The sequence below is a fragment of the Schistocerca piceifrons genome, chromosome 1 (assembly GCF_021461385.2).
Source record: "Schistocerca piceifrons isolate TAMUIC-IGC-003096 chromosome 1, iqSchPice1.1, whole genome shotgun sequence".
NCBI lineage: Eukaryota > Metazoa > Arthropoda > Insecta > Orthoptera > Acrididae > Schistocerca > Schistocerca piceifrons.
The window spans coordinates 922660144-922682691 of record NC_060138.1 but is presented as its reverse complement, the minus strand read 5'-3'; the positions used below and the strand labels follow the sequence as shown (position 1 = coordinate 922682691).

General features: G+C 41.8%; 1 protein-coding gene across 2 annotated transcripts in view; it reads left to right on the top strand.

Annotated features, from left to right (window-relative positions):
* Window positions 1-22548, top strand: part of LOC124769376 (ATP-binding cassette sub-family C member 5-like) — a 298192-nt gene that overhangs the window by 246914 nt on the left and 28730 nt on the right. For both annotated transcript variants that reach the window (XM_047249493.1, XM_047250268.1), the window contains 2 exons: window positions 4588-4677; window positions 17640-17829. In XM_047249493.1, the coding sequence (XP_047105449.1) occupies window positions 4588-4677; window positions 17640-17829 (280 nt within the window). The remainder of the gene's footprint in view (window positions 1-4587; window positions 4678-17639; window positions 17830-22548) is intronic.

Below are 22548 nucleotides of genomic sequence, written 5' to 3'. Positions count from 1 at the left end.
ACCAGTAAAGTAGTGATAGCTGCTTCACTCGTCTTTGAAATGGTATCGCAACTGAATCATATTAGTGTTCCATGATTATCTCTTGTGAATTAACAGTTCAAAATATGTTTCATTAGTTCAGCTTTCATTTTGCTATTTTCATGTTTCATTCCTGTAACATCAAAAAGTGTATAGACACTAATTGAAGGGCTCGGCAGTAAAAAATGGTAAGGGACAAATCAGTAGTTCTGAGAAAACGCACCACAAATATTTTAATAAAATCTCATAAATCAGATATCTGAAATACATACAAGTTGTTGGTGTTGGTGTTGTTGTTGTTGTTTCTTTTTTTCCCCCCCCCCACTCCAGGTACAGCATTTCTGTATTGCTCAGTGTCAGCAGTTTAGTATGTAATATGAACACGGGGGGGGGGGGGTTATTCTAAATTTCAGGAAGATGTATTTAACATTATTTACTCAAAACATTGTAGTCTCAACACACTTACTTGACATTTTTTATGTGAAAACATTTTATTCTCAATGCATTTACTTAACATTATTATTTTACTTAAACCATTGTTTTTTAAGTACATGATTGTCTGTTATTCTTATTTGTCTTCTTGTTGCTGAAGCACAGTACCTCTTTCTGTCTGGAATGATTTGTGCCAATCATGGTATACAGGAGGTATCCATTTTAAGCTAGAGAGAATGTGTCTTAGCTTCTCTCCTTTAATAGGAAGAGGCCCAGAGTATTTCAGTTTAAGCTCTGTCAGGAAAGAACTGCTTGCAAGTCTTCCACATTTTGATAAGGCAACAGATTCTAGGCAACCATTGTATGTATCACTAAACATTTATGTTGGCATGGGACTTTGTAGCTCAGCAGAAAATACAAGTCGAGCACAATTTCTAATACTGAATTTGCTTTGAGCAGTTTTGTGGTTGGCGGAACAGCTGTTTCAGTGCAGAGAAGCTATAGAAACACTTAAGTCATACGAGTTACCTTGAATGGCTTCTTTCACTGGGATGTTCTTAGAAATTCTTCCCAGTGATCAGGTTCGTAAACACTATGATAACGTGAGATGACATTTTTCTCTGCCTGAGCTAAGTCTCTGTCAATAGGTAGCATACTGTGTTCAGCCTTGGGAAAGGTGTGCATGATGTATCTGAAACAACCAGACTTTAACAGGTATAACCAAAACGCCACTAAGGTCCAGTTCTTGTTTTGTCTGGCAAAATTGTCAGAAAATGCAATTAACTTATCATATTTGATGTCATTCTTTTCAAAATACATCTTTGTGTCCTTTTAGCTGTTGCTTCATCTCAGAGAAAAAGATGTCCTTGGATATCTGCACAAGAATGGACACTAAAATTATAGCACCATATGTTATGCTTATAAAACATTGGCCCAGTAGTCAGTTTAGGCGTGGGTAGTGTCTGTTGCAAATCGAACATGATTACATGAACCTTTTGGTCTCGATTTGCTACTTTCATTGCTTCATGTATTGCAGATTCCCCAGCTTCTGCTTTTTGATGGTGACTCTCCTGCTTTATTCACAAGGAATGTATTTCAGTTTCATTTTTATAGTTCTCAGCATGCTTGATTGCTACTTAAATTGAATCACACTGTTGACAGGTGTCCCATTTTAGAGGTCTTGAAACTTATATTGAATTCCTCGGTAAATATTCATCAAAATTTGTCTATAGAAACAGAATTTTTGCTTGCCGACTGACATTCCTTGATGTACTTGTCATAACAGAGCTGCATGGAATATTCCATACTTAAGTACTCTTCCGATGGATCTTTCCAAGTGTAGTGACTCCTATACTTGGAAGTTTGTGAATAAATGCTTTCACATCATTGATGACATCCTTTGAATATTTTCTAGAATGACTGGTCTGCTTACCTCTGCCATCAGAAATAGGTGGAACGGAACCATTTTTCAATCGTTTCACGATATTCTCCACACACCCTCTATTTTTCTGAAGTCCATGAGTGTTAAAAAATGCAATTTTGCAAATGACATCCTTTCCCACAGTTTTCACTGTATATAGAATTGCTTGACTGTGTCTAGATATCCCCTGTTTAATCTTTTTCAGATAACAGTTTTTGATCGCACTCAACCTTGTAGGTAAGCATTTTGAGTATCATAGCAATTCATTTCCCAGAAATTTCAGAATATTCTTTGTTTATCTACTTCTTTGATAAGCTGGAAACATTTTTTTGGGCATTGGCATGGTGGGCATATCCTTTTTCCTGCAACAGCTGTACCCTTACCTCTGTACTTCGTATATTGCTTTTCTTCATTCCTGTTTTTCTTTATCTGCTCTTGCACACTGCCACATTTTAGCCTCTTTCGTCCTTTCCGTATGCTCTGTTGATTGTTAACATGTTTAATGTCTGCTTCATCATTGTCACTACTGCATGTATCTTCGGTGGAACATCCACCTCCAAGAAGCATCTGAACTTACAAAAAAATCAGAGTCATAAGATTAACAATCTGCACAGTTCTAAGAATAATGAAATGCTTAAAACTCTACATCCACTGTAGTTTTCATTATGTAACATATAAATTGACATTCTCCCACACATCATCTCTAGAAAAAAAAAATCTTGAGAAAGGTAAGCATGTGGAATAGAGAAACTCCATAATAACAGATCCGTAACTTAATACTGATTGCTATTAGAAGGCTAGGTATTAACACATAGCTACCTTTACAGATACCGTAATACTTCATAGAAAACTAATACAGATTTCTTATTGTGGCAATAAGTAATGTTAAGGGTAGCTCTTAACATTATTGGTATCAAATTTTCAAGTAAATTCATGTAAATAATGTTAAGGGATGCAACTTAACACTGTTTACTTACAGAAATAAATATTCATATTTACCTGATTATCAACAACTCTGGAGGTGCTTTCATCTTCAGGAACATAATCCGGGTCTTTATCAGAGTCATAAGTATCCAGGTCATCTACACACTCGTTCAAAAACTCACTGAAAAGCTTGTTTTTCAGACGAACATTGGACACTTCACTCTCACTGGCCACCATGTTTTTGGCACTTACCATTGTTTACTTGCACACAAATCGAAAAAGCTGCCAACAGCGAAAATCTGAAAGTTGACAAAGTAGTTTCATCTATCGATTTTTTGTGGAACGTTTTACTGCTGCGAATGAAACATGCCATCTCTGTCATTTTACGATTAATATCTCCGTTTCTCGCAGACTGTTCCTTGCCATTGTTTACTGCCGAGCCCCTCAATTTTCAAGTTGTTAACAGTCTAACTTATGATAGTCACATGCCAAACCTCTTCATTTCATGAATGAACCACTTCTGTTGGAACACCCAATAAACTGATTATTGCTCACAAGGGAATCTACCCACCTCACCCCCCTCAGATTTAGTTATAAGTTGGCTCAGTGGATAGGCCTTGAAAAACTGAACACAGATCAATCAAGAAAACAGGAAGAAGTTGTGTGGAACTATGAAAAAAATAAGAAAATATACAAACTGAGTAGTCCATGCGCAAGATAAGCAACATCAAGGATACCGTGAGTTCAGGAGCGCCGTGGTCCCGTGGTTAGCGTGAGAAGCTGCTGTGTTCAGTTTTTCAAGGCCTATCCACTGTGCCATTTTATAACTAAATTTGAGGGGGGTATGATGGGGAGGTTCCCTTGTTAGTTGCCAGCTTGTGCGACTGAATGCAAGTTTCATCTCTTGTTACGACATCATATACAGCTTTTGCATTTCCTCAATTGAATTTTTTTTGGCCTAACTTATATGTGCCTGTTTTTGAGCTTTGGACACATTGTGCAAAATCCACCAGGAACAGATTCTTTTGACAACTAAATTGAATGTACTATAGATTTTGATATGCTTAAAAATGCCCCATATCATAGTAAGTCATTTGCCAATCTGCTTAAATTAAGTGTGAGAACTATTTATTATCAGTGAAAAATGGATATAATTTTGGAAAATGTCTTGCAGTTTGAGCAGTCATTTAACAAATTATTTGTGTTGAGTGAAAAATACTAATAATTAGAGTTGTGTTACAACAACTTGAAAAAGAGCTTGCTACTCACCACATAGAGAAGATGTTGACACACAGACAGGCTCAGTGTAAAAGAACGCTAGAAATATTTAGGCAATTGCAGACAGGCCTTTGTGACGGTAGCTGTGTGTGTGTGTGTGTGTGTGTGTGTGTTTCCTACTTTGGAAGAAGGACTTCATCTGAAAGCTTAAATATTTCTAACATTCATTGTCATTATGCTTGTCTGCAACTCAGCACCGCCTTGTGTGGTGAGTAGCAATCTATTTTTTACATACTGTTATTCCAACCTAGACTTTCCATTGTTTAAAGCGATGGTACCAAGATACACTAAACAGGAAATGTGAGATTATTTTATTAATAAGTGTATTTAAAGGGCATTTTAATATTGTCATCCTGATCACTATCTGAGATGTAGGTGAATTATAGACACTTTAACTCCTAGCCTCTTTGTATAATTATGGTTGATGAGTTAACAGTACAAAAATATGAATGTATTCATGCTGTATGTTTGTTACGAATTATGTTTGTATCCCCTTTATCCCCCTCATTTTTCAGGTAAGCACATTTGTACCATATGTGATGCAGTTGAAATCTGAAATGCAAGCACGATTTACATCTGTTGAAAGAGTTCTAGAGTATACTGAGGTAAGTACTTGTGAGATAATTAACATAAAAATTTTCATCCCATTTTTCATATGTTTTTGCTGAAGATTCTTTTTGTGTGTTACACTTTTTTCATCTTCCTTTGTTCTGGTGCCACATGTTCTTATTGAATTACCCATTCTTAAAAATATTTAACAGCTTTATGTAACTTGAGTTTTCAGGGTCAGCAAAGTTAATTGTATAATTTTTTTTTAATCTAAAAGTCAGAATCAGCTTACAGGCTGAGGAAGGCTCATCCACTGAGTTTTTTCAACCACAAAAAGACACACTGTAATGTTCCCTGCATTTATGGTTATTATTTGAAGTTTAAATTATCATCCAGTATTGACTATTGAAAATGTTGTTCTGTTATTTTTTAATGTCTAGATAGACAGGGGATACTAAAAGCTTTCTGAAGATTCCAAAGTAGAAGCTTGAAATCAAGATGTAGGAGCCCGCCAGATGTGGCCTTCTACTTGGATGTTGGGTAATCGAGTGGAGGCGTGGTCCTGTGGTGTGACAAGGCACCATACCACTTGCATAACAATTATTTCCAAGATTTTTACAATCACTCTGTCTTCTTTCCAGTCTGGCCTAGCAGTGGCCGTGCAGTGCCTGATTTGTGTGGAGATACAAGTTAGCACATCAGTGCCCAGTGAGGAGTCTGCTGGCTCAGCCCCTGGCATAGTCTGAGGTCATGCCATGGCAGCATCAGGGCCAGAGTCTCTCTGTAGCCTGTCATGGCTATGGACATCTATCGGAGTCTCAGTGCCCCAAAAATATGCACACCCCTATTATCGGTTGTCATGAGGGCATGTAGGCAAAAGACCCAACAGCAGTAAGGCAGTACTTGCATTCCACTGGAGTGGTGGTCCAGCTCACAGATAGGCATATCGGTTCTTCATTCATGGAAGATTGGCCTGGCCCTCATCTTTGATTATTCACAGATGTGACCAGCAGGAATTCAGCACTCAGAGTTGTCATAACAGTAGAGGCAGCAGCTGGTAGCACTTCGTCATCCTGCAAATAGTTGGGCTGGCCTTCCAGTGGTATCAGTGATGCAGACATAGTGGCCTGACTCGTAGAATGAGTGAGAGGAAGAAAAGGGTTTTATAGCAGACGGTCACATGATGCCCCTGTTCCAGGAGGTGGATGTGCTCCCATTTTCCGTGGCTGTCAGCATTCTTTGTTGCATAATGTTTAGTTTCAGAACTTCAGTGCATTCTTTTTTGTTAAGTTTGCAGCCTGAAAGATAGTGTTAAGTCTACTCTGCACTGTTGTTAAGGTGCTGGATCAGGTGTTTCTGACACACTCTCTCACACAGTCTGAGGCAATGAGCTCCCTACTTGTTTGTACAGAGCTTCTTCTGAGTGTTGACACTGGTTATGTCAGGCTTATCCAAGAATTGCGCCCGATGGGTGCTTTGCACTGGACTGTCCCGTGGTCAGATTGAACATAAACAAAGTAACACAGGAAGTGCAGCTCTGTTAAAGTGGCCGATGAGCGATAAAACAAGCAAACCATTACTGTTTAAGTAACAATTAGTGTTTGTGTGGCAGAATTACTACGCAAAGCTTTAGAAAACAATATCGAAGAACAACTTACTTAGTAGTTTTCTGCCCCACAGGTTGATTCTATTAGTATTGCACATGCGTGCTCGTCATATGTACAGTAGGCGTCTTGTGAAAGATATATCAATTTCTTAAATGAACCAGTGTTATAAATATTCTATTTTGGAAATAATTTACGTAAGGGGTAAGAGTCTCATTCTTACTGTTAGTAGTTACAAGTAAATATGTTTTGTTGTGCTTCATGCTACAGCTTTTTGTATCCTTTTTCAGAGTTTAGACATTGGATCCTTAGTTTCCTGTTTTGTACACAATAATTTTATTTGACAAAGTTTAAAAACTCATTAAGAAAAATAGAATTAAGGTTATAAAGACATTTAATCTTTGCAGTCAACATTGTTAAAGAAGAAAAGTAACATTTTACACATTTTTCTTTTTCAAGGAAATGATTTTGTCTAGGTTTGGTACAGTATTCCAGGACCTGCTAACCTCAAAGAATTTGTCAAATTTTTATCACTGAGAAGTGAACAGTTCTTAGTTTTAGCAAGTTTTAAAAGGGGGAAAAAGTGCTCACAGATATACGTGTAACCAAACATTGAGAGAACTTTGGCCACCTGCTTGTGCAAAAGAAGACACTTCTCTCATGGAAAACAGCTGTAAAAGTCATCCAAAGCTTTATGCATAAGAAAGCAGTCCTTCAGGCAGATATCACACTGTAGGTCAATCAGCTCTAGTTGTAACACTTCTGAGACATCCTCTGCCCAAAGGGAAAAGTGAACAAATATAGCTAAGGCCAGTTGAAGCTCACTTACCTCCAGAACTCTGTTTCAAACTCTTCTTGTAATTCGCAAATGATTTGAACATAATCTGAAAAATCCTCATCTTCTTTGTTGTTGTTCTGGTCTTCAGTCCTGAGACTGGTTTGATGCAGCTCTCCATGCTACTCTATCCTGTGCAAGCTTCTACATCTCCCAGTACCTACTGCAACCTACATCCTTCTGTATCTGTTTAGTGTATTCATCTCTTGGTCTCCCTCTACGATTTTTACCCTCCACGCCACCCTCCAATACTAAATTGGTTATCCCTTGATGCCTCAGAACATGTCCTACCAACCGATCCCTTCTTCTAGTCAAGTTGTGCAACAAACTTCTCTTCTCCCGAATCCTATTCAGTACCTCCTCATTAGTTATGTGATCTACCCATCTAATCTTCAGGTTGTCCAAACTATTTATCTTCCATGTTTCACTTCCATACATGGCTACACTCCATACAAATACTTTCAGAAATGACTTCCTGACACTTAAATCTATACTCGATGTTAACAAATTCCTCTTCTTCAAAAATGCATTCCTTGCCATTGCCAGTCTACATTACATATCCTTATCCACTCCACTTCGACCATCATCAGTTATTTTGCTCCCCAAATAGCAAAACTCCTTTACTACTTTAAGCGTCTCATTTCCTAATCTAATTCCCTCAGCATCACCCGACTTAATTCGACTACATTCCATTATTCTCGTTTTGCTTTTGTTGATGTTCATCTTATATCCTCCTTTCAAGACACTATCCATTCCGTTCATCTTCTTTAACACTGTCTAATGCAGAAAGGTGCCCACAATTCTCCTTGCGCTACTTTTTTCCCCACAAAATAATCGTCTGCACTAAATCGATGATTTTCACCTTGGAATGAAATGTTCCAAGTATTTAAATGACAAGGTAGGTCACGCAAAAAAGCCAAATTTGCCATTTAGGATCACGAAGTAATTCTTCTGGACACCCTTTCATTACAAAAAAGGTATTGATTTCGCCCCTCAAGGGGGGGTGGGGGGGGGTTACAGATGAAGCCCCTTCCCCCTGCTTAGCCATCTTACTTTGGCGTGGTAGGGGATGTCTGGGTATTCTGCTTCGATATCAGCCAGAAATTCTTTAAATTGATGATGTGAGAGTCCATGTGACCAAAGATAATTAAACATTCGAACAACTGTGTCCATAACATTTTTTATGTTGACAATCTTCGCACAAAATGCCTCGTGGTGTATCAGACAATGGACTGCCATGAGTAAGGAACAGGCGACTTCAGTCACTTTTACTTGACATAACCCAGGAATCCAGCATGTGTCCCTCATAGCACAGAGGCGCTCCTTTCTATCATGCTCGTCATCCATTGCCATTTAAAACCCATTTACTTTAATACATTTTCAATGGCTAGAAAAATATACAAACCAGTGGTTGTACCTTTTAATGGTATAAGGTTGAGGAATTCTTTTGTGACATGCAGATTGTCATGAACACCTCAAATGAATATGACAAGCTGAGAGATGTCTGCAATTTCCGTGGACTCGTCAAGAGTGATAGAAAATGAAACGAAATTTGCTGTTCACTCCATTAGTTGCTGCTCCATATCTGTGGCCATATCTTTGACTCAGCGAGCAACAGTTTGAGACGAAAGAGCTATTTTTTCAAATTTTTCTATGAGGTCTGTTGGACAAATACAAACCGCGGAGTCTGTGAGGTTCCCAGCTACAAAGTGTTTATCTGCAAATGCATTTGTAACTTGTGTGCAAACTTTGCCCAGCTGTTTCCTGCTCCTACAAAAAAAAAAAAGAAAAAAAAAAGATTGGTTTCAGCTGTGTTTTCCCTCCAGTTCCTCTGAAAAGTGGTCATAGATACCAGCTAGGACAGCAAAAAGTGGTCACAAAATAAATTTTTATGTATTGGAATGTTTGCATTTTAATTAATTGGAAACATAGATCAAACTACAACATATGTTTTCCAGTCCATCAAACCACAAATACACAAAAACAAAGAGTGACTCTTAATGACACTTTGCTATCCGAGAGAGCGTTCATGATGGCTTTTCAGAGAGAGGCAAAAAATAATGTACCTGAAGCTTTTTCTTATGTCTGTGAGATGCGATTTAATGCAACCCAAATACAAAAATTAACTGAAAAGAAATGTTCCTTGTTGCTGGCAAATTGATATTTGATAACTGGCACATTGCTAAGTGACCTATAAGATTGTAAAATATAGTTTTATTTATGATCTTTATCAATAATAAACAGTCATACAATAGGAAACACTTCTCTGCAATGCTGCTTGAAATTTTCTTTCAGTTCTTCAAGCTTTGATTTGCGTTCCTTTTGCGACAAATTTTTGATCTGATCTTTGTGACAGGTATTAAAGTACCATTCAGTCGAGTACATTTTTAAATACGTGAGGTTCTGATAACATAATAAACATTTGACATGATTTTCGACAGCAGTACAAAAGAAATTAATTTCCCACTCGGGTTTAAATAGTGTGGATGCACCACTGCAACAACTTACGAATTCGCATGGGGTGCTGGCCTCAGACGATCGCAGGCGCTAGCACCTCAGGGGCACAGTTTGGATAAGCCTGGGTTATGTCATCACTGGATACTCAACGGGCATACTCTACTTAGTGATGTCAAAGATGGTTTCAACAAAATTTTTATTTATCTGCAACAAAGAATTTAGCACAATATGTAATTGCATAAATAAAGATGACTCTTCTCCATTCCGTATATTCTTGAAATATGATAATTTAACTCTTTGTGTAAACAGTTTCTTCTACGGGAACAGTACAATAGCTTTGTCACTCAGGATATCAAGGTAAACGTCAGCTTGACATTTGGAAATGTAACTATAGAATAAACACAGGGTATTCCAAATTTAAGCTACAAATGGAAATTTTCCGAGGTTGCTTTTACTTTGCCAGAAAATGATATAAACAGGCGATAGTAAAGTAGAGAGAGTGCAAAGAGTTCAGAATGTAAACAACTGCAACATGCATAATGGTAGACAAACATTTCTTCGTTTCTTCCAAATTAATGGATTTGTGCACATATTCCGACAATTGGCTAACGTGCTCAGTATGGTGTGTGACCCCCTGTGGCGACAATACAGGCCTGACAACAATGGGACATGCTGTAAATGATGTTATCAGTCTCATGTTGAGGCAGTAATGCCCATTCTTCCTGCAGAGGTGCTTGCAGCCTATGAGAGTGGTTGCTGGATGCTGAGGTGATGCAAGCCATCCCTCTAGTGTTTCCCAGACATGCTCTATGGAATTCAAATCGAGAGAGCAAGCAGGGCACACCATGTGAGCAATACCTTCCATTTCCAAGAAACCATCAACTACTCGTGCCCTATAAAGTCGAGCATTTATCATCCATCATTACTAACTCTGGTCCCAAAGCAGCTCACAACAAATGCAAATGAGGTCCCAAGATCTTGTAACAATACGTGTCAGTAGTTAAACTTTACCATTTCACCCATACTATTTCGTGAATAGGGGTTCGAGTGGTAAACATAATCCCTGCCCTCACCATTAGGGATCTTCCTCAATATTGGTCTCTTTCCACATTGTTTGGGTTTCGAAATCGTGGCCCATGTTCTCTCCAGATATGAATCCATCGAGAATCAATCTCCAGACTAAATTGGAATTCATCTGTGAAAACTACTTTGGCCCACTGTTCGACTGCCCCCGTGGCGTATTGATTACTCCACTCTAGACGTTCCTTCTGTGAAGACGTGTCAGAGGTAGACATGCAGAACGTCTCTGACAATAAAGACCACTTTTCCAAAGCCTTCAGCCCACCATTTGCCTCGGTACAACACATCCAGTGGATGCTGAGAGCTCACAAGCCAGTTTCCATGCAGTACTAAGGCAGTACTGTCGTGCCCTTACAGCCAAATGACAGTCCTCTCTTCTCAATTCACATTTGGTTGACCCCGCCTTGGTCTTCGAGATACAGTTTCGATCTCTAGAAACTGTTCCCACATCCAATAAACAACAGAATGATTTACTCCAAGCTTTTGGGTCACGTCAGTTTGTGACTGTCCTGCTTCCATTCTTTCTGTGTCCCTCCACCACAGAGAGTCTTGTAGGCAACTTCTCTGTGCCATACTGCACCTTCTGTGATGGTGTGCACAGCGATTGTGGGTGTGGGACTACCTGGCAAACACTACCTCGTTTCATAGGTGCCCTGACATCACTGTTAGCATGGTTGTCCGTTCACCAGAATGCCATTCTCTGTGCAGAAAAAGATTATACGGACATCTGGTTGACAGTTTGTATGATTATATCGTGAATTAGACACAGGGTGGGGAAATAACGATTTGTTGGTTTAATTTTGGACACTATTGTACATTTTGAAATCTTCATTGGTTGGCTGTGGCTCTTGCACCATTGCCAGTGCATTATGGAAATCTGGTCTGGCCTGACAATACATGGTGTGTACACAAACACCTCTGCAGATTCTTCCTCTCGCTTGGTTACTGCAATCACTGTCTCACTTCGAAAACTTTCTTCTGTTGTCTAGGGGACTTACCAGAAGATACTTGTGATCTATTTATTAACTCATTATATCATTTTATTTTTTCACGGGTATTGTTCATCAAAAAGATAAGATATCTTCACTTGCTTGGTCGCGAGCTTGTATTTGACAAGCAACTCCTGATATTTTGCCCATTGTCCTTTCTTCTTTGCTAGGTTGAACAGCCTTCTTACTTGCTTCCAGATTTCTGTTTCACCAAGGTCTTAATGGCAGATGTCACTGCATGTGCCGTTTCCTCAAAATCTGCTGAGTTCTTTATCAAATTCTGACTTCAGTTAAGAGTGAGTTTAGGTGTTTTCCTAGGATTTCTGTAAGCCATGGTCTGCTAACACCCATTTCAACCTCAAACTTATTACATGTGTGGTCAAATAAGGATAGCTTCATCACCCCATGTCTTTGTTTCTCATAACTATCCATTAGAGTGAACCTGAAAATTTTGTCAGTTACTTCTTCTAGTTCTTCTGTTCCTGAAGGTAGGTTCCCTACCCCTATCCAAGGTTTCCAGAGTATTTTCTAGCAGAAATTTGAAGAAGTCTTCACCTCTGCTGTTGATGTTGCTGCTTCCCGACACCAGATTGTGGGCATTGGCATCACAACTGTCAGGCAGTTGTTCATTCTGCTGTGAGCAGCTATTTGCCAGTCTCCTCACCACCTGGGGAGGAGTAGTACTGTATGTGTAAGGAAGGTAAGCTGAAGCCAAAACAATTTCCCTCGAGCTTCCTTTGTCATGTTGTTTCATCCTGATGTCCACAAAGTCCTAGGAATGGAATTCCTCTGTCAGCACGAATGGAATTCCATTCTTAACATAAATGCATGTTCTGTAGTTCTTCGGATTTCTATCATAAATCAACTTACCTCCAGTTCCTCTGAGCCTGAAATACCTTCTTTACATCAATAGAATTCCTGTGTCGGGGTCATGTCCACCTTCTGTCATGCCAGAAAACAGCTGAGGATGGCAGTGGCCACTTCACTGTGTTGCATTTCATCTGCAACACTTGCACCATCCAGCTTGCCGCCATGGTCACTTATGATGTGACTGCACACGTCCACACACACCGACATTCCTTGTGGCCCTCCTCCTATTTGTGTCAACTGCGGAGAGCACCATTCTCCCTGTTCACTGGACTGTGCGGTATTTCAGAAAGAGTGGAAAATAATGGAATTATAAGACTCTGGACAGGCTGACCTATACATAGGCAAAACGGAAATATGACTGCCTAAACCCTGTGTTCGTGATCTCCTCCTATGCTGTAGCTACGACGGTGGTGCTGCCTACTCTGGAAACAGTAACCACACCAGCTATACCTCAGACAGTAGGCCCTCAGGGCTGCCAGACTACACTTGCCCCCTTATTGCTTGGTGGCACGTCTCCTTCCATTAGTCCCATAACAACTACTTTGGGAGCAACCCCCTCTCCCCTCCCCAGCCATCGTGGACATTGGTCCCCACATCTTCACATCTTGGCCAGAGAAGCAACAGCCTCCTCAGACTTCTATCCCAAGGAAGGGGGTTTTGAGACTTTGCCTTCTAAGGCTTTTGCTGCAGTGAAGCTGGACACCAGCTAATGGCTGAAGGAGCCACACAGTGCTGATCGTAGGGCTTTCTGATCATCATTGGTTCCTGGCACACACTCAGAGAAACCCTCCCAGCCAGAAAAACCAAAAGAAAAGTGAGAGATCAGAAAGAAGCAGCCTGACAGAGAGAAAGAGATTCTGGTGAATCCCACACCACAGGTTCCAGCAGGCTCCAATTCTAAAGATGAGGGTAGAGATCCTCGTATCCCCCGAGGACTTTGATCTCCCCAGAGCTTCAGACCCAATGGGCACAGAGACGACGAGCCCTCAGCACGTGGCTGAAGGTGACCCTGAGGCGTAAATGCCTCCTTCGTGATTTCATGCCTTCCCAGACCACAGAAAGTGTCATCCGCCAGTGGAATTGCGGTGGTTTTACCCCCACCTGACTGAGTTAGGACAACTCTTACGTGTTACACCAGCTTTTTGCATCGCCATTCAGGAAACCTGGTTTCCAGCAATGTGGACCCCCCCCCCCCCCCCCTTTCTTGGCTATTGGTGGTATTACAAAAATCGCACAGACTGTAACAGGATTTCAGATGGAGTCTGTATCTATATCCTTACCTCTATGTATAATGCACCTATGACCCTTCAAACACCTTTAGAAGCTGTTGCTGTCAGGGTGAGGACAACACAGGAAGTTACCATCTGCAACATCTACCTCCCTCCAGATGGTGAAGTGGCACAACATGTACTGGCTGCACTAATTTCACAACTCCTTCCACCTTTTGGGGTGGAAACAAGATTACTGGCCTTGGTAGAGATGTCGAGCATCTCCTAACTCAACTTGACCTGTGTCTCATAAATACTGATGCCCCTACTCATTTCAGTGTGGCATGTGGCACATAATCAGGCATTGATCTCTCCATTTGCAGTCCTGGCCCTCCCACTGTGTATGCACTGGAGAGATCAAGATGACTTGTGTGGTAGTGACCACTTTCCGCTCTTTTTGCCCCTCCACCAGCATCACTGATCAGGGTTCTTGTCCAGGTGGGCTCTTTACCAAGGCTGCTATCACCGTTGGATCTCTGTTGCATGGCAACATCGATCTGATGATCAAGAACATTACTGCTACAGCTGAATCGGCAGTCCCTCTTTTCTCAGGTTGCCCCTGGTGGAAGACAGTGCCTTGGTGGTCGCCAGAAATAGCTGATAATCGTCATAAGCGGCACTCATCTCTTGAGCACCTAATTGCCTTCAAATGGCTCTGTCCTCAGGTCTGTCAACTCATCAAATGACAGAAGCAGTAGTGTTGGAATGATACGTCTCCACCATTGGAACATTACCTCACCTTCCAGGTGTGGATTAAGCTTAGACGCCATTACAGATATCAGACATCTGCAGGTTTACCTAGGATTTCCACACATGCAGCTGCCTACACTAACTCAGGCACAATTGCAGAGTGTCTTGCCGAACATTATGCTCCCCCCTCTGCATCTGAGCATTATCGCCCCACCTTTCATCTCCTAAAACAGCAGGTGGAATGACAACATCAATCATTTTCTCTGTACCACCCTAAGCCATATAATGCTCCCTTCAATGAGTGGGAATTTCTCAGTGCCCTGCTGATTGTCCTGACACATCCTCATACGAGACTGCATCCATCCCCAAATTTAAACATCTGTCAGCAGATTATCGATGCCACCTTTTTGCCATCTTCAATCACATCTGGAGTGATGGCGAATTCCCATCCCAGTGCCGAGAAAGTATCATCATTTCATTACCAAAACCGAGTAAGGACCCCATCAATGTGGATAGCTATTGTCTTATCAGTTTCACCAACGTTCTGTGCAAGCTGCTTGAACGGACGGTGAGCTGGAGGTTTGTTGGTTCGTTGAGTCTCGGGGCCTTCTGGCTCCGTCACAGAGTGGTTTTCAAGGTCTCTCCACCACTGACAACTTAGTATACCTGGAGTCCGCCATCCAAATGGCCTTTTCCTGCCATCAACGCCTTATTGCCGTCTTTTTTGACCTGACGAAAGCATATGACACCACATGGCGCCACCACTTTTCACACTTCTCTAGGACTAGCTCCTGATTTTTATACAGAACTTTTTGTCGCTCCGTACCTTTAGAGTTCGAGTCAGTGCTTCATACACTTCCCCCATATCCAAGAGAATGGGGCCCTGAAGGCTCTGTATTCAGTGTCCCACTCTTTTTAGTGGCCATTAATGGTCTTGCAGCGGCGGTCGGGTTCTCAGTATCACCCTTTTTATGTACTGATGACTTCTGTTTTTCCTTTTTCTCCTTTACTGTTGGTGTGGCTCAGCATCGACTGCAGGGAACCATATGAAAGGCACAGTCATGGGCTCTCACTTACGGCTTTCAGTTTTCAGCCACCAATACTAGTGCCAAGCACGTCTGTCATTGTTGTACTGTTCACCCACACCCGGAACTTTACCTCGATGACCATGTACTTAACATAGTGGAGACTTATTCCTTTAGGCCTAGTTTTCGATGCTTGCTTAACGTGGTTCCCTCATCTTCGTCACATTAAAGAGAAATGCTGGTGGCATCTAAACTTTCTTCAATACCTGAGCCACACCAACCGGGCTGCAGATCGCCCTACATTGCTACAGTTGTACAAAGCCCGAGTGCAGTCCCATCTTGACTATGGGAGCCTGGCATATGGTTTAGTATCACCCTCAGCTCTGCAGCTGCTGGACCCTATACACTACTGTTGAGATTGATTTGTGATCGGAGCTTTCTGAAGAAGCCCAGTGACCAGCCTCCTAGTGGAAGCTGGGGTTCCTCCATTACAGATAAGGCGACAACAGCTGCTTGCACATTATACCACCTTCATTCATAGTTCACCTCAACATTCAAATAATCTTCTCCATATCCCTAACACGGTGACCCATCTCCCACAGTGGCAGCCTAGGTCAGGGATTCCAATTGCAATCTGTGTCTGGTCCCTTCTCACTGAACTTGAGACTTACCCTCTGCCACCTTTCCTGTGGGTCCACTCAGTGCTCCTTGCTGGATGGCTACAGTGTTCTCACTGCGAAGTTGGTGGCCATCCGTCATGCTCTTGAGCATAGGCCATACTAGGCTGTCTCACAATCACATCCTACGTTATGAGGACCCACCTCAGTGTTGCTATGGTCCATGTCTTGTTGGACAGCCCAGTTTAAGCCACACTGAGGAGGAGCCTTCCTGCCACACTGTCTTTGGTGTCAGGAGACAAGATGGCGGTTCTTAACACTCAATCTAAGGGTTTATTCTTGTGATCAGCCAGCCCAGGCCATCTGCTATATTGTTTTAATACCTTCCACCACTTTTTTTCCTTTTAAGTGCACATTTTCCCCTTTGGTTTGCTTCTTTTGTTTTGTCTTTCTGTGTGGTTCCCATTTAATTTTACTCATTTTTACTTTCCCTGTCTCCTTTTGGAAATGGTTTTAACCCGAGACCTGTTTGCATGAGGAAACAAGACCTGTTTGCATGGGGAAACAAGACCTGTTTCCATGAGGAAAAAGAAATCGATGACCCTGTAATTTGGTCCTTTTACTCTTCAAACCAGCCAACCAACCTGTGTGGAACACAAACAACACACTCAATAAAGATTTGAATTGGAGATGTTGAGTGGACACACACACACACACACACACACACACACACACACACACACACACACCCTCTCCTCCTCCTTTCATACCTATGCCCCTATTCCTTTCATACCTATGCCCCTATATGGTCATATGGTTCTGGTTCAACGATTAGACTGTTTGTCAAGCTGCCACCAGTGGCATAGGCAGATGTATTAATTTCTCAGAATAATTTCACAAATTCTGTAAGCTGAGCAGGCTCTTAGAAATCTTTCTACAAATTACTGAAACTTCTTTCTGAAATAATTGGTCAAAAACCATGCTTTCATATGAGAATGCTGCAAATTCAAGTTAGACAACAGTAAATGAAAAATTTTTATCTTCAAATTGTATATTGTACACAGCATACACAAAATAAAAAGTAAAAGCCAGTTTCAGTCTCCTACCATAGACACCATTGAAACAAGCAGAGTGAGTTTGTCTTTGTCATGCATAAAAAACACCACTCTGCTGTGGTCGGCAGACCCTGGAATGGTTGAATGAACAGAAACAGTTTCCTGTGTTGCAGTATAAGTGAGGTGATTCTTCTGGACTCCATTCCAGTCAGTCAGCATTCACATTATTTCCGTTTTTGGATCTACGTGAACAAGACCTGTGCAATTTCATTAGCTGAGCTACCATGTTCCAGTTCTTGTTTTATGTGCCTATCCACTACTTGGTGGTGTTGCAGTGAGTCAGATGGTTATCTCCACAAGTTTCATTGCAAGCACGTGGGGCTGCTGACATGATAAACTCTTGAAAGCTTTCAGTGTGTGACACACTGTGTTTCATTTATTTGGTTTCAAGAACTGATTTAAATGCACTGTTTTAGATTTATGTTAGCTTGTTTAAGCCACTTTAAATGGTAATATGCTACTTTTCAGGACCTGCCAGAAGAAGCAGCAGTGAAAATTCCAGATAACTCTCCACCTGAAAATTGGCCATGGGCAGGGGAAGTAGTAATGAAGGATGTTACACTTCGCTACAGACCTGAACTTCCGTTAGTGTTGCAGGGTGTATCTGCCGAAATCAAGGCTGGTGAAAAAGTAGGCATTGTTGGCCGCACTGGAGCAGGTATTAAATTAGTTAACATCTCTCTCTCTCTCTCTCTCTCTCTCTCTCTCTCTCTCTCTCTCTCTATTCGTTTAGTCGGTTCCGACTCTTCGTGACCCCATGAACCAAATCACGCCACTTTTTCCTGTCTTGCACTTTCTCCCGTAGACCTTCCAGGTTGGAACACATTGCTTCTGTGATGCCATCGATCCATCTCATCCTCTGACGTCCTCTTCTTCTAGTTCCTTCGATCTTCCCCAGCATTAATGTTTTTTCCAGCGAGGCATGCCTTCGCATTGTGTGTCCAAAGTAGGTCAGCTTTTGTTTTAAGATTAGACCTTCCAGGGAGAAATCTGGTTTAATTTGCTCCAAAGTTAACATACACTGTATATTAAAAAAAAAATCATTTAAGGATATTTATAATATTTTAATTACGTGAAGGTATTTACTCACTGTACCAACAAAAGTGGCAGTAATGAAGGATTTTTCATTGCTTGTTGTTGTTGATTTTTTTCCTCTCGTTATTACTTTAACTCTTCCATAAGTGTCTGTCATCTGATAGAACTCAGTGATACATAGAATAAAATTATTCATTTTAATTTTATTCCTGTCCCTTTTCCAATTCCCTGATGGAATATGTGCAGTATTGAGTTGAAAAATTTAGTGTTCTTCTTGAATAACATACAGCACTGTGGAAAAGGAATACTTAGATACAGAGAAAACAGCTATTAATAGAAAGCATCTGCTCTATTAGCACACACTGTTTTTCTTTGTTTGTAACTCAGATCAGAATACCCTTCCATACGATCAGTTGATCATGGAACCAACCTAAGCATAGTGCTACGCAGCATGCTCACCGACGTGGTGTGACAAGTGACATGGCACATGGTGTGGCAGAGACACACATCAACAAAAGTTTTGCACGAGTCCTTTATTTTTAAGTTCATAACATAGAAAACAGAAAATAGCTCTGAAGCATGCATATATATTTATATTTATTTGGAATGTGTCCATATCATCATAAAAAGCACATTTCTGCAATGACAGAGTTGTCTATTTCACATGGGGATTTTCCACAGAACTCCTGAGCAGGGTCAGTACTTGGTGGAATGTTACCTTGTTCAAATGCAGACTTGAATCCATCATGGCATACTGTCAATGAGATCATCAATACAGACCTGGTTCAAATTATACCACTTTTAATTGTGATTCTGTATAAGTCGTGCAGAGTACGTAGTAGCTGGATACGTCCAAAAACAGCTCTTTTAATCAATCCCACCCTTATTCGATTGGTTTCACGTTCGGAGAATAGGCAGGCCATTCCATTCTGGTGATGCTAGCATGCTGAAAGAATGTGTTCATGAAAGCAGTATGATTAGCATGCTAGTTCTTATCCATCAATATGACAATATGAAATTATTACCAAAATGTTGGTGATACGGTCCCACTATTTGTTGCACAATATCTTCCCTCTACCATAGATCAGTGAAATTGACATCAACGATGAGGAGATGTGTGCTGTGGCCCCTTCTAATGTCACCTCAGAGCATCACTCAATCATCATCTTGCTGTCCATATAGGGAACAAAGTTGGAGGCATTCGTTATTACTGGTTTGTCTCTAAATGTGTTGTCTGTGATCAGCATTCAAACAGATCCAAGTTTGGTCCATAAACAACACCTGATGCCAGTCCCGGGGAGTCCGTTCAGCATAATTTCTTGTCCACCTGTAACAGAGTCCATCGTGTAGCGTACAATGTGATCATCACAATGGCCATTGGAAATGGGGATTCGCATTATGCAATCATTTCCTAACATTTTGGTGTGACACAAAATGTCTTTTAGCCTTTTTGAACATCGACTTCAGTTCTGGAACATAAATCCCATGGTTCCTTTCACTCAAAAGTCATAGATATTGATCATGCTGTGCACCTTTTGGTTGTGGAGGGCCTGTGTGATAAGTTCTCAACACTACTCGTCAATTGGAACAGAGTTCATGTCCACATCATATCACTGTGGCTCCATTGCACCCATTCAGCAGCTTCACTGGTTGACAAGCCTTCAGAGCATTACTTGATGATGTGGACCTCCTTGTTGGTCATGCTTGTCCTTCATAGCAAGATGACTGTTCACTCTGCTGTTCCACAGTCTCTCTGATGCATCCATATATGTGCCTTACCTTCAACTGAAATGCTGCAATCCTGTAGTGTGTGGCATTCTACCCATAGGTTGCACTCATGGTAACTGTGGGTACATCTACAAGAAAATTTCATTGGTGACCTTCTGATGGGTATAGGAACAGTGGCAATAGCAACACATCTGCACAACATATCAAAGTGATGCAAAACTTTTGTTGATGTGTGTAGATGAAAGTGGCATCGTGTGCTTGTAAACCATCAACAGCGATGCCAAGCTAGATACACCAGTTCCCAGCTCATCACCATCGTTAACACCGTCAGGAATTGCCAGTTCTTGGATGGGGTATATATTTTTCCCGCGTGGAATGTTTCCCTCTATTATATATATACATACAGGCCGTGCACCAAGGCATGTTTAGCCACAGGGTGATCCTCATTACCAACAAACACTCTCTGCCTGTGTCCATTCATGCGAATGGACAGTTTGTTGCTGGTCATTCCCACATAGAAAGCTTCACAGTGTAGGCAGGTCAGTTGGTAAATCACGTGGGTGCTTTCACACGTGGCTCTGCCTTTGATCGTGTACACCTTCCAGGTTACAGGACTGGAGTAGGTGGTGGTGGGAGGGTGCATGGGACAGGTTTTACACCGGGGGCAGTTACAAGGGTAAGAGCCAGAGGGTAGGGAAGGTGGTTTGGGGATTTCATTGGGATGAACCAAGAGGTTACGAAGGTTAGGTGGACGGTGGAAAGACACTCTTGGTGGAGTGGCGAGGATTTCATGAAGGATGGATCTCATTTCAGGGCAGGATTTGAGGAAGTCGTATCCCTGCTGGAAAGCCACATTCAGAGTCTGATCCAGTCCCGGAAAGTATCCTGTCACAAGTGGGGCACTTTTGGGGTTCTTCTGTGGGAGGTTCTGGGTTAGTGGGGATGAGGAAGTGGCTCTGGTTATTTGCTTCAGTAGGTCGGGAGGGTAGTTGCGGGATGCGAAAGCTGTTTTCAGGTTGTTGTAATGGTTCAGGGATTCAGGACTGGAGCAGATTCGTTTGTCATGAAGACCTAGGCTGTAGGGAAGGGACCATTTGATATGGAATGGGTTGCAGCTGTCATAATGGAGGTACTGTTGCTTGTTGGTGGGTTTGATGTGGACGGATGGGTGAAGCTGGCCATTGGATAGATGGAGGTCAACGTCAAGGAAAGTGGCATGGGATTTGGAGTAGAACCAGGTGAAACTGATGGAACTGAAGGAGTTGAGGTTGGAAAGGAAATTCTGGATTTCTTCTACACTGTGAGTCCAGATCATGAAGATGTCATCAATAAATCTGTACCAAACTTTGGGTAACCAAGAAGGCGTCCTCTAAGCGGCCCATAAATAGGTTGGCGTACGAGGGGGCCATCCTGGTACCCATGGCTGTTTCCTTTAATTGTTGGTACGTCTGGCCTTTGAAAGTGAGGAAGTTGTGAGTCAGAATGAAGCTGGCTAAGGTAATGAGGAAAGAGGTTTTAGGTAGGGTGGCAGGTGATCGGAGTGAAAGGAAGTGCTCCATCGCAGCAAGGCCCTGGACATGCGGAATATTTGTGTGTAAGGAAGTGGCATCAATGGTTACAAGGATGGTTTCCAGGGGTAATACATTGGGTAAGGATTCCAGGCGTTCGAGAAAGTGGTTGGTGTCTTTGATGAAAGATGGTAGACTTCATGTAATGGGTTGAAGGTGTTGATCTACATAGGCAGAGATACGTTCTGTGGGGGCTTGGTAACCAGCTACGATGGGGCGCCCGGGATGATTGGGTTTGTGAATTTTAGGAAGTACGTAGAAGGTAGGTGTGCGGGGGTACCTTCTACATACTTCCTAAAATTCACAAACCCAATCATCCCAGGCGCCCCATCGTAGCTGGTTACCAATCCCCCACAGAACGTATCTCTGCCTATGTAGATCAACACCTTCAACCCATTACATGAAGTCTACCATCTTTCATCAAAGACACCAACCACTTTCTCGAACGCCTGGAATCCTTACCCAATGTATTACCCCTGGAAACCATCCTTGTAACCATTGATGCCACTTCCTTACACACAAATATTCCGCATGTCCAGGGCCTTGCTGCGATGGAGCACTTCCTTTCACTCCGATCACCTGCCACGCTACCTAAAACCTCTTTCCTCATTACCTTAGCCAGCTTCATTCTGACTCACAACTTCTTCACTTTCGAAGGCCAGACGTACCAACAATTAAAGGAAACAGCCATGGGTACCAGGATGGCCCCCTCGTACGCCAACCTATTTATGGGCCGCTTAGAGGACGCCTTCTTGGTTACCCAGGCCTGCCAACCCAAAGTTTGGTACAGATTTATTGATGACATCTTCATGATCTGGACTCACAGTGAAGAAGAACTCCAGAATTTCCTTTCCAACCTCAACTCCTTCGGTTCCATCAGTTTCACCTGGTCCTACTCCAAATCCCATACCACTTTCCTTGACGTTGACCTCCATCTATCCAATGGCCAGCTTCACCCATTCGTCCACATCAAACCCACCAACAACCAACAGTACCTCCATTATGACAGCTGCCACCCATTCCATATCAAACGGTCCCTTCCCTAG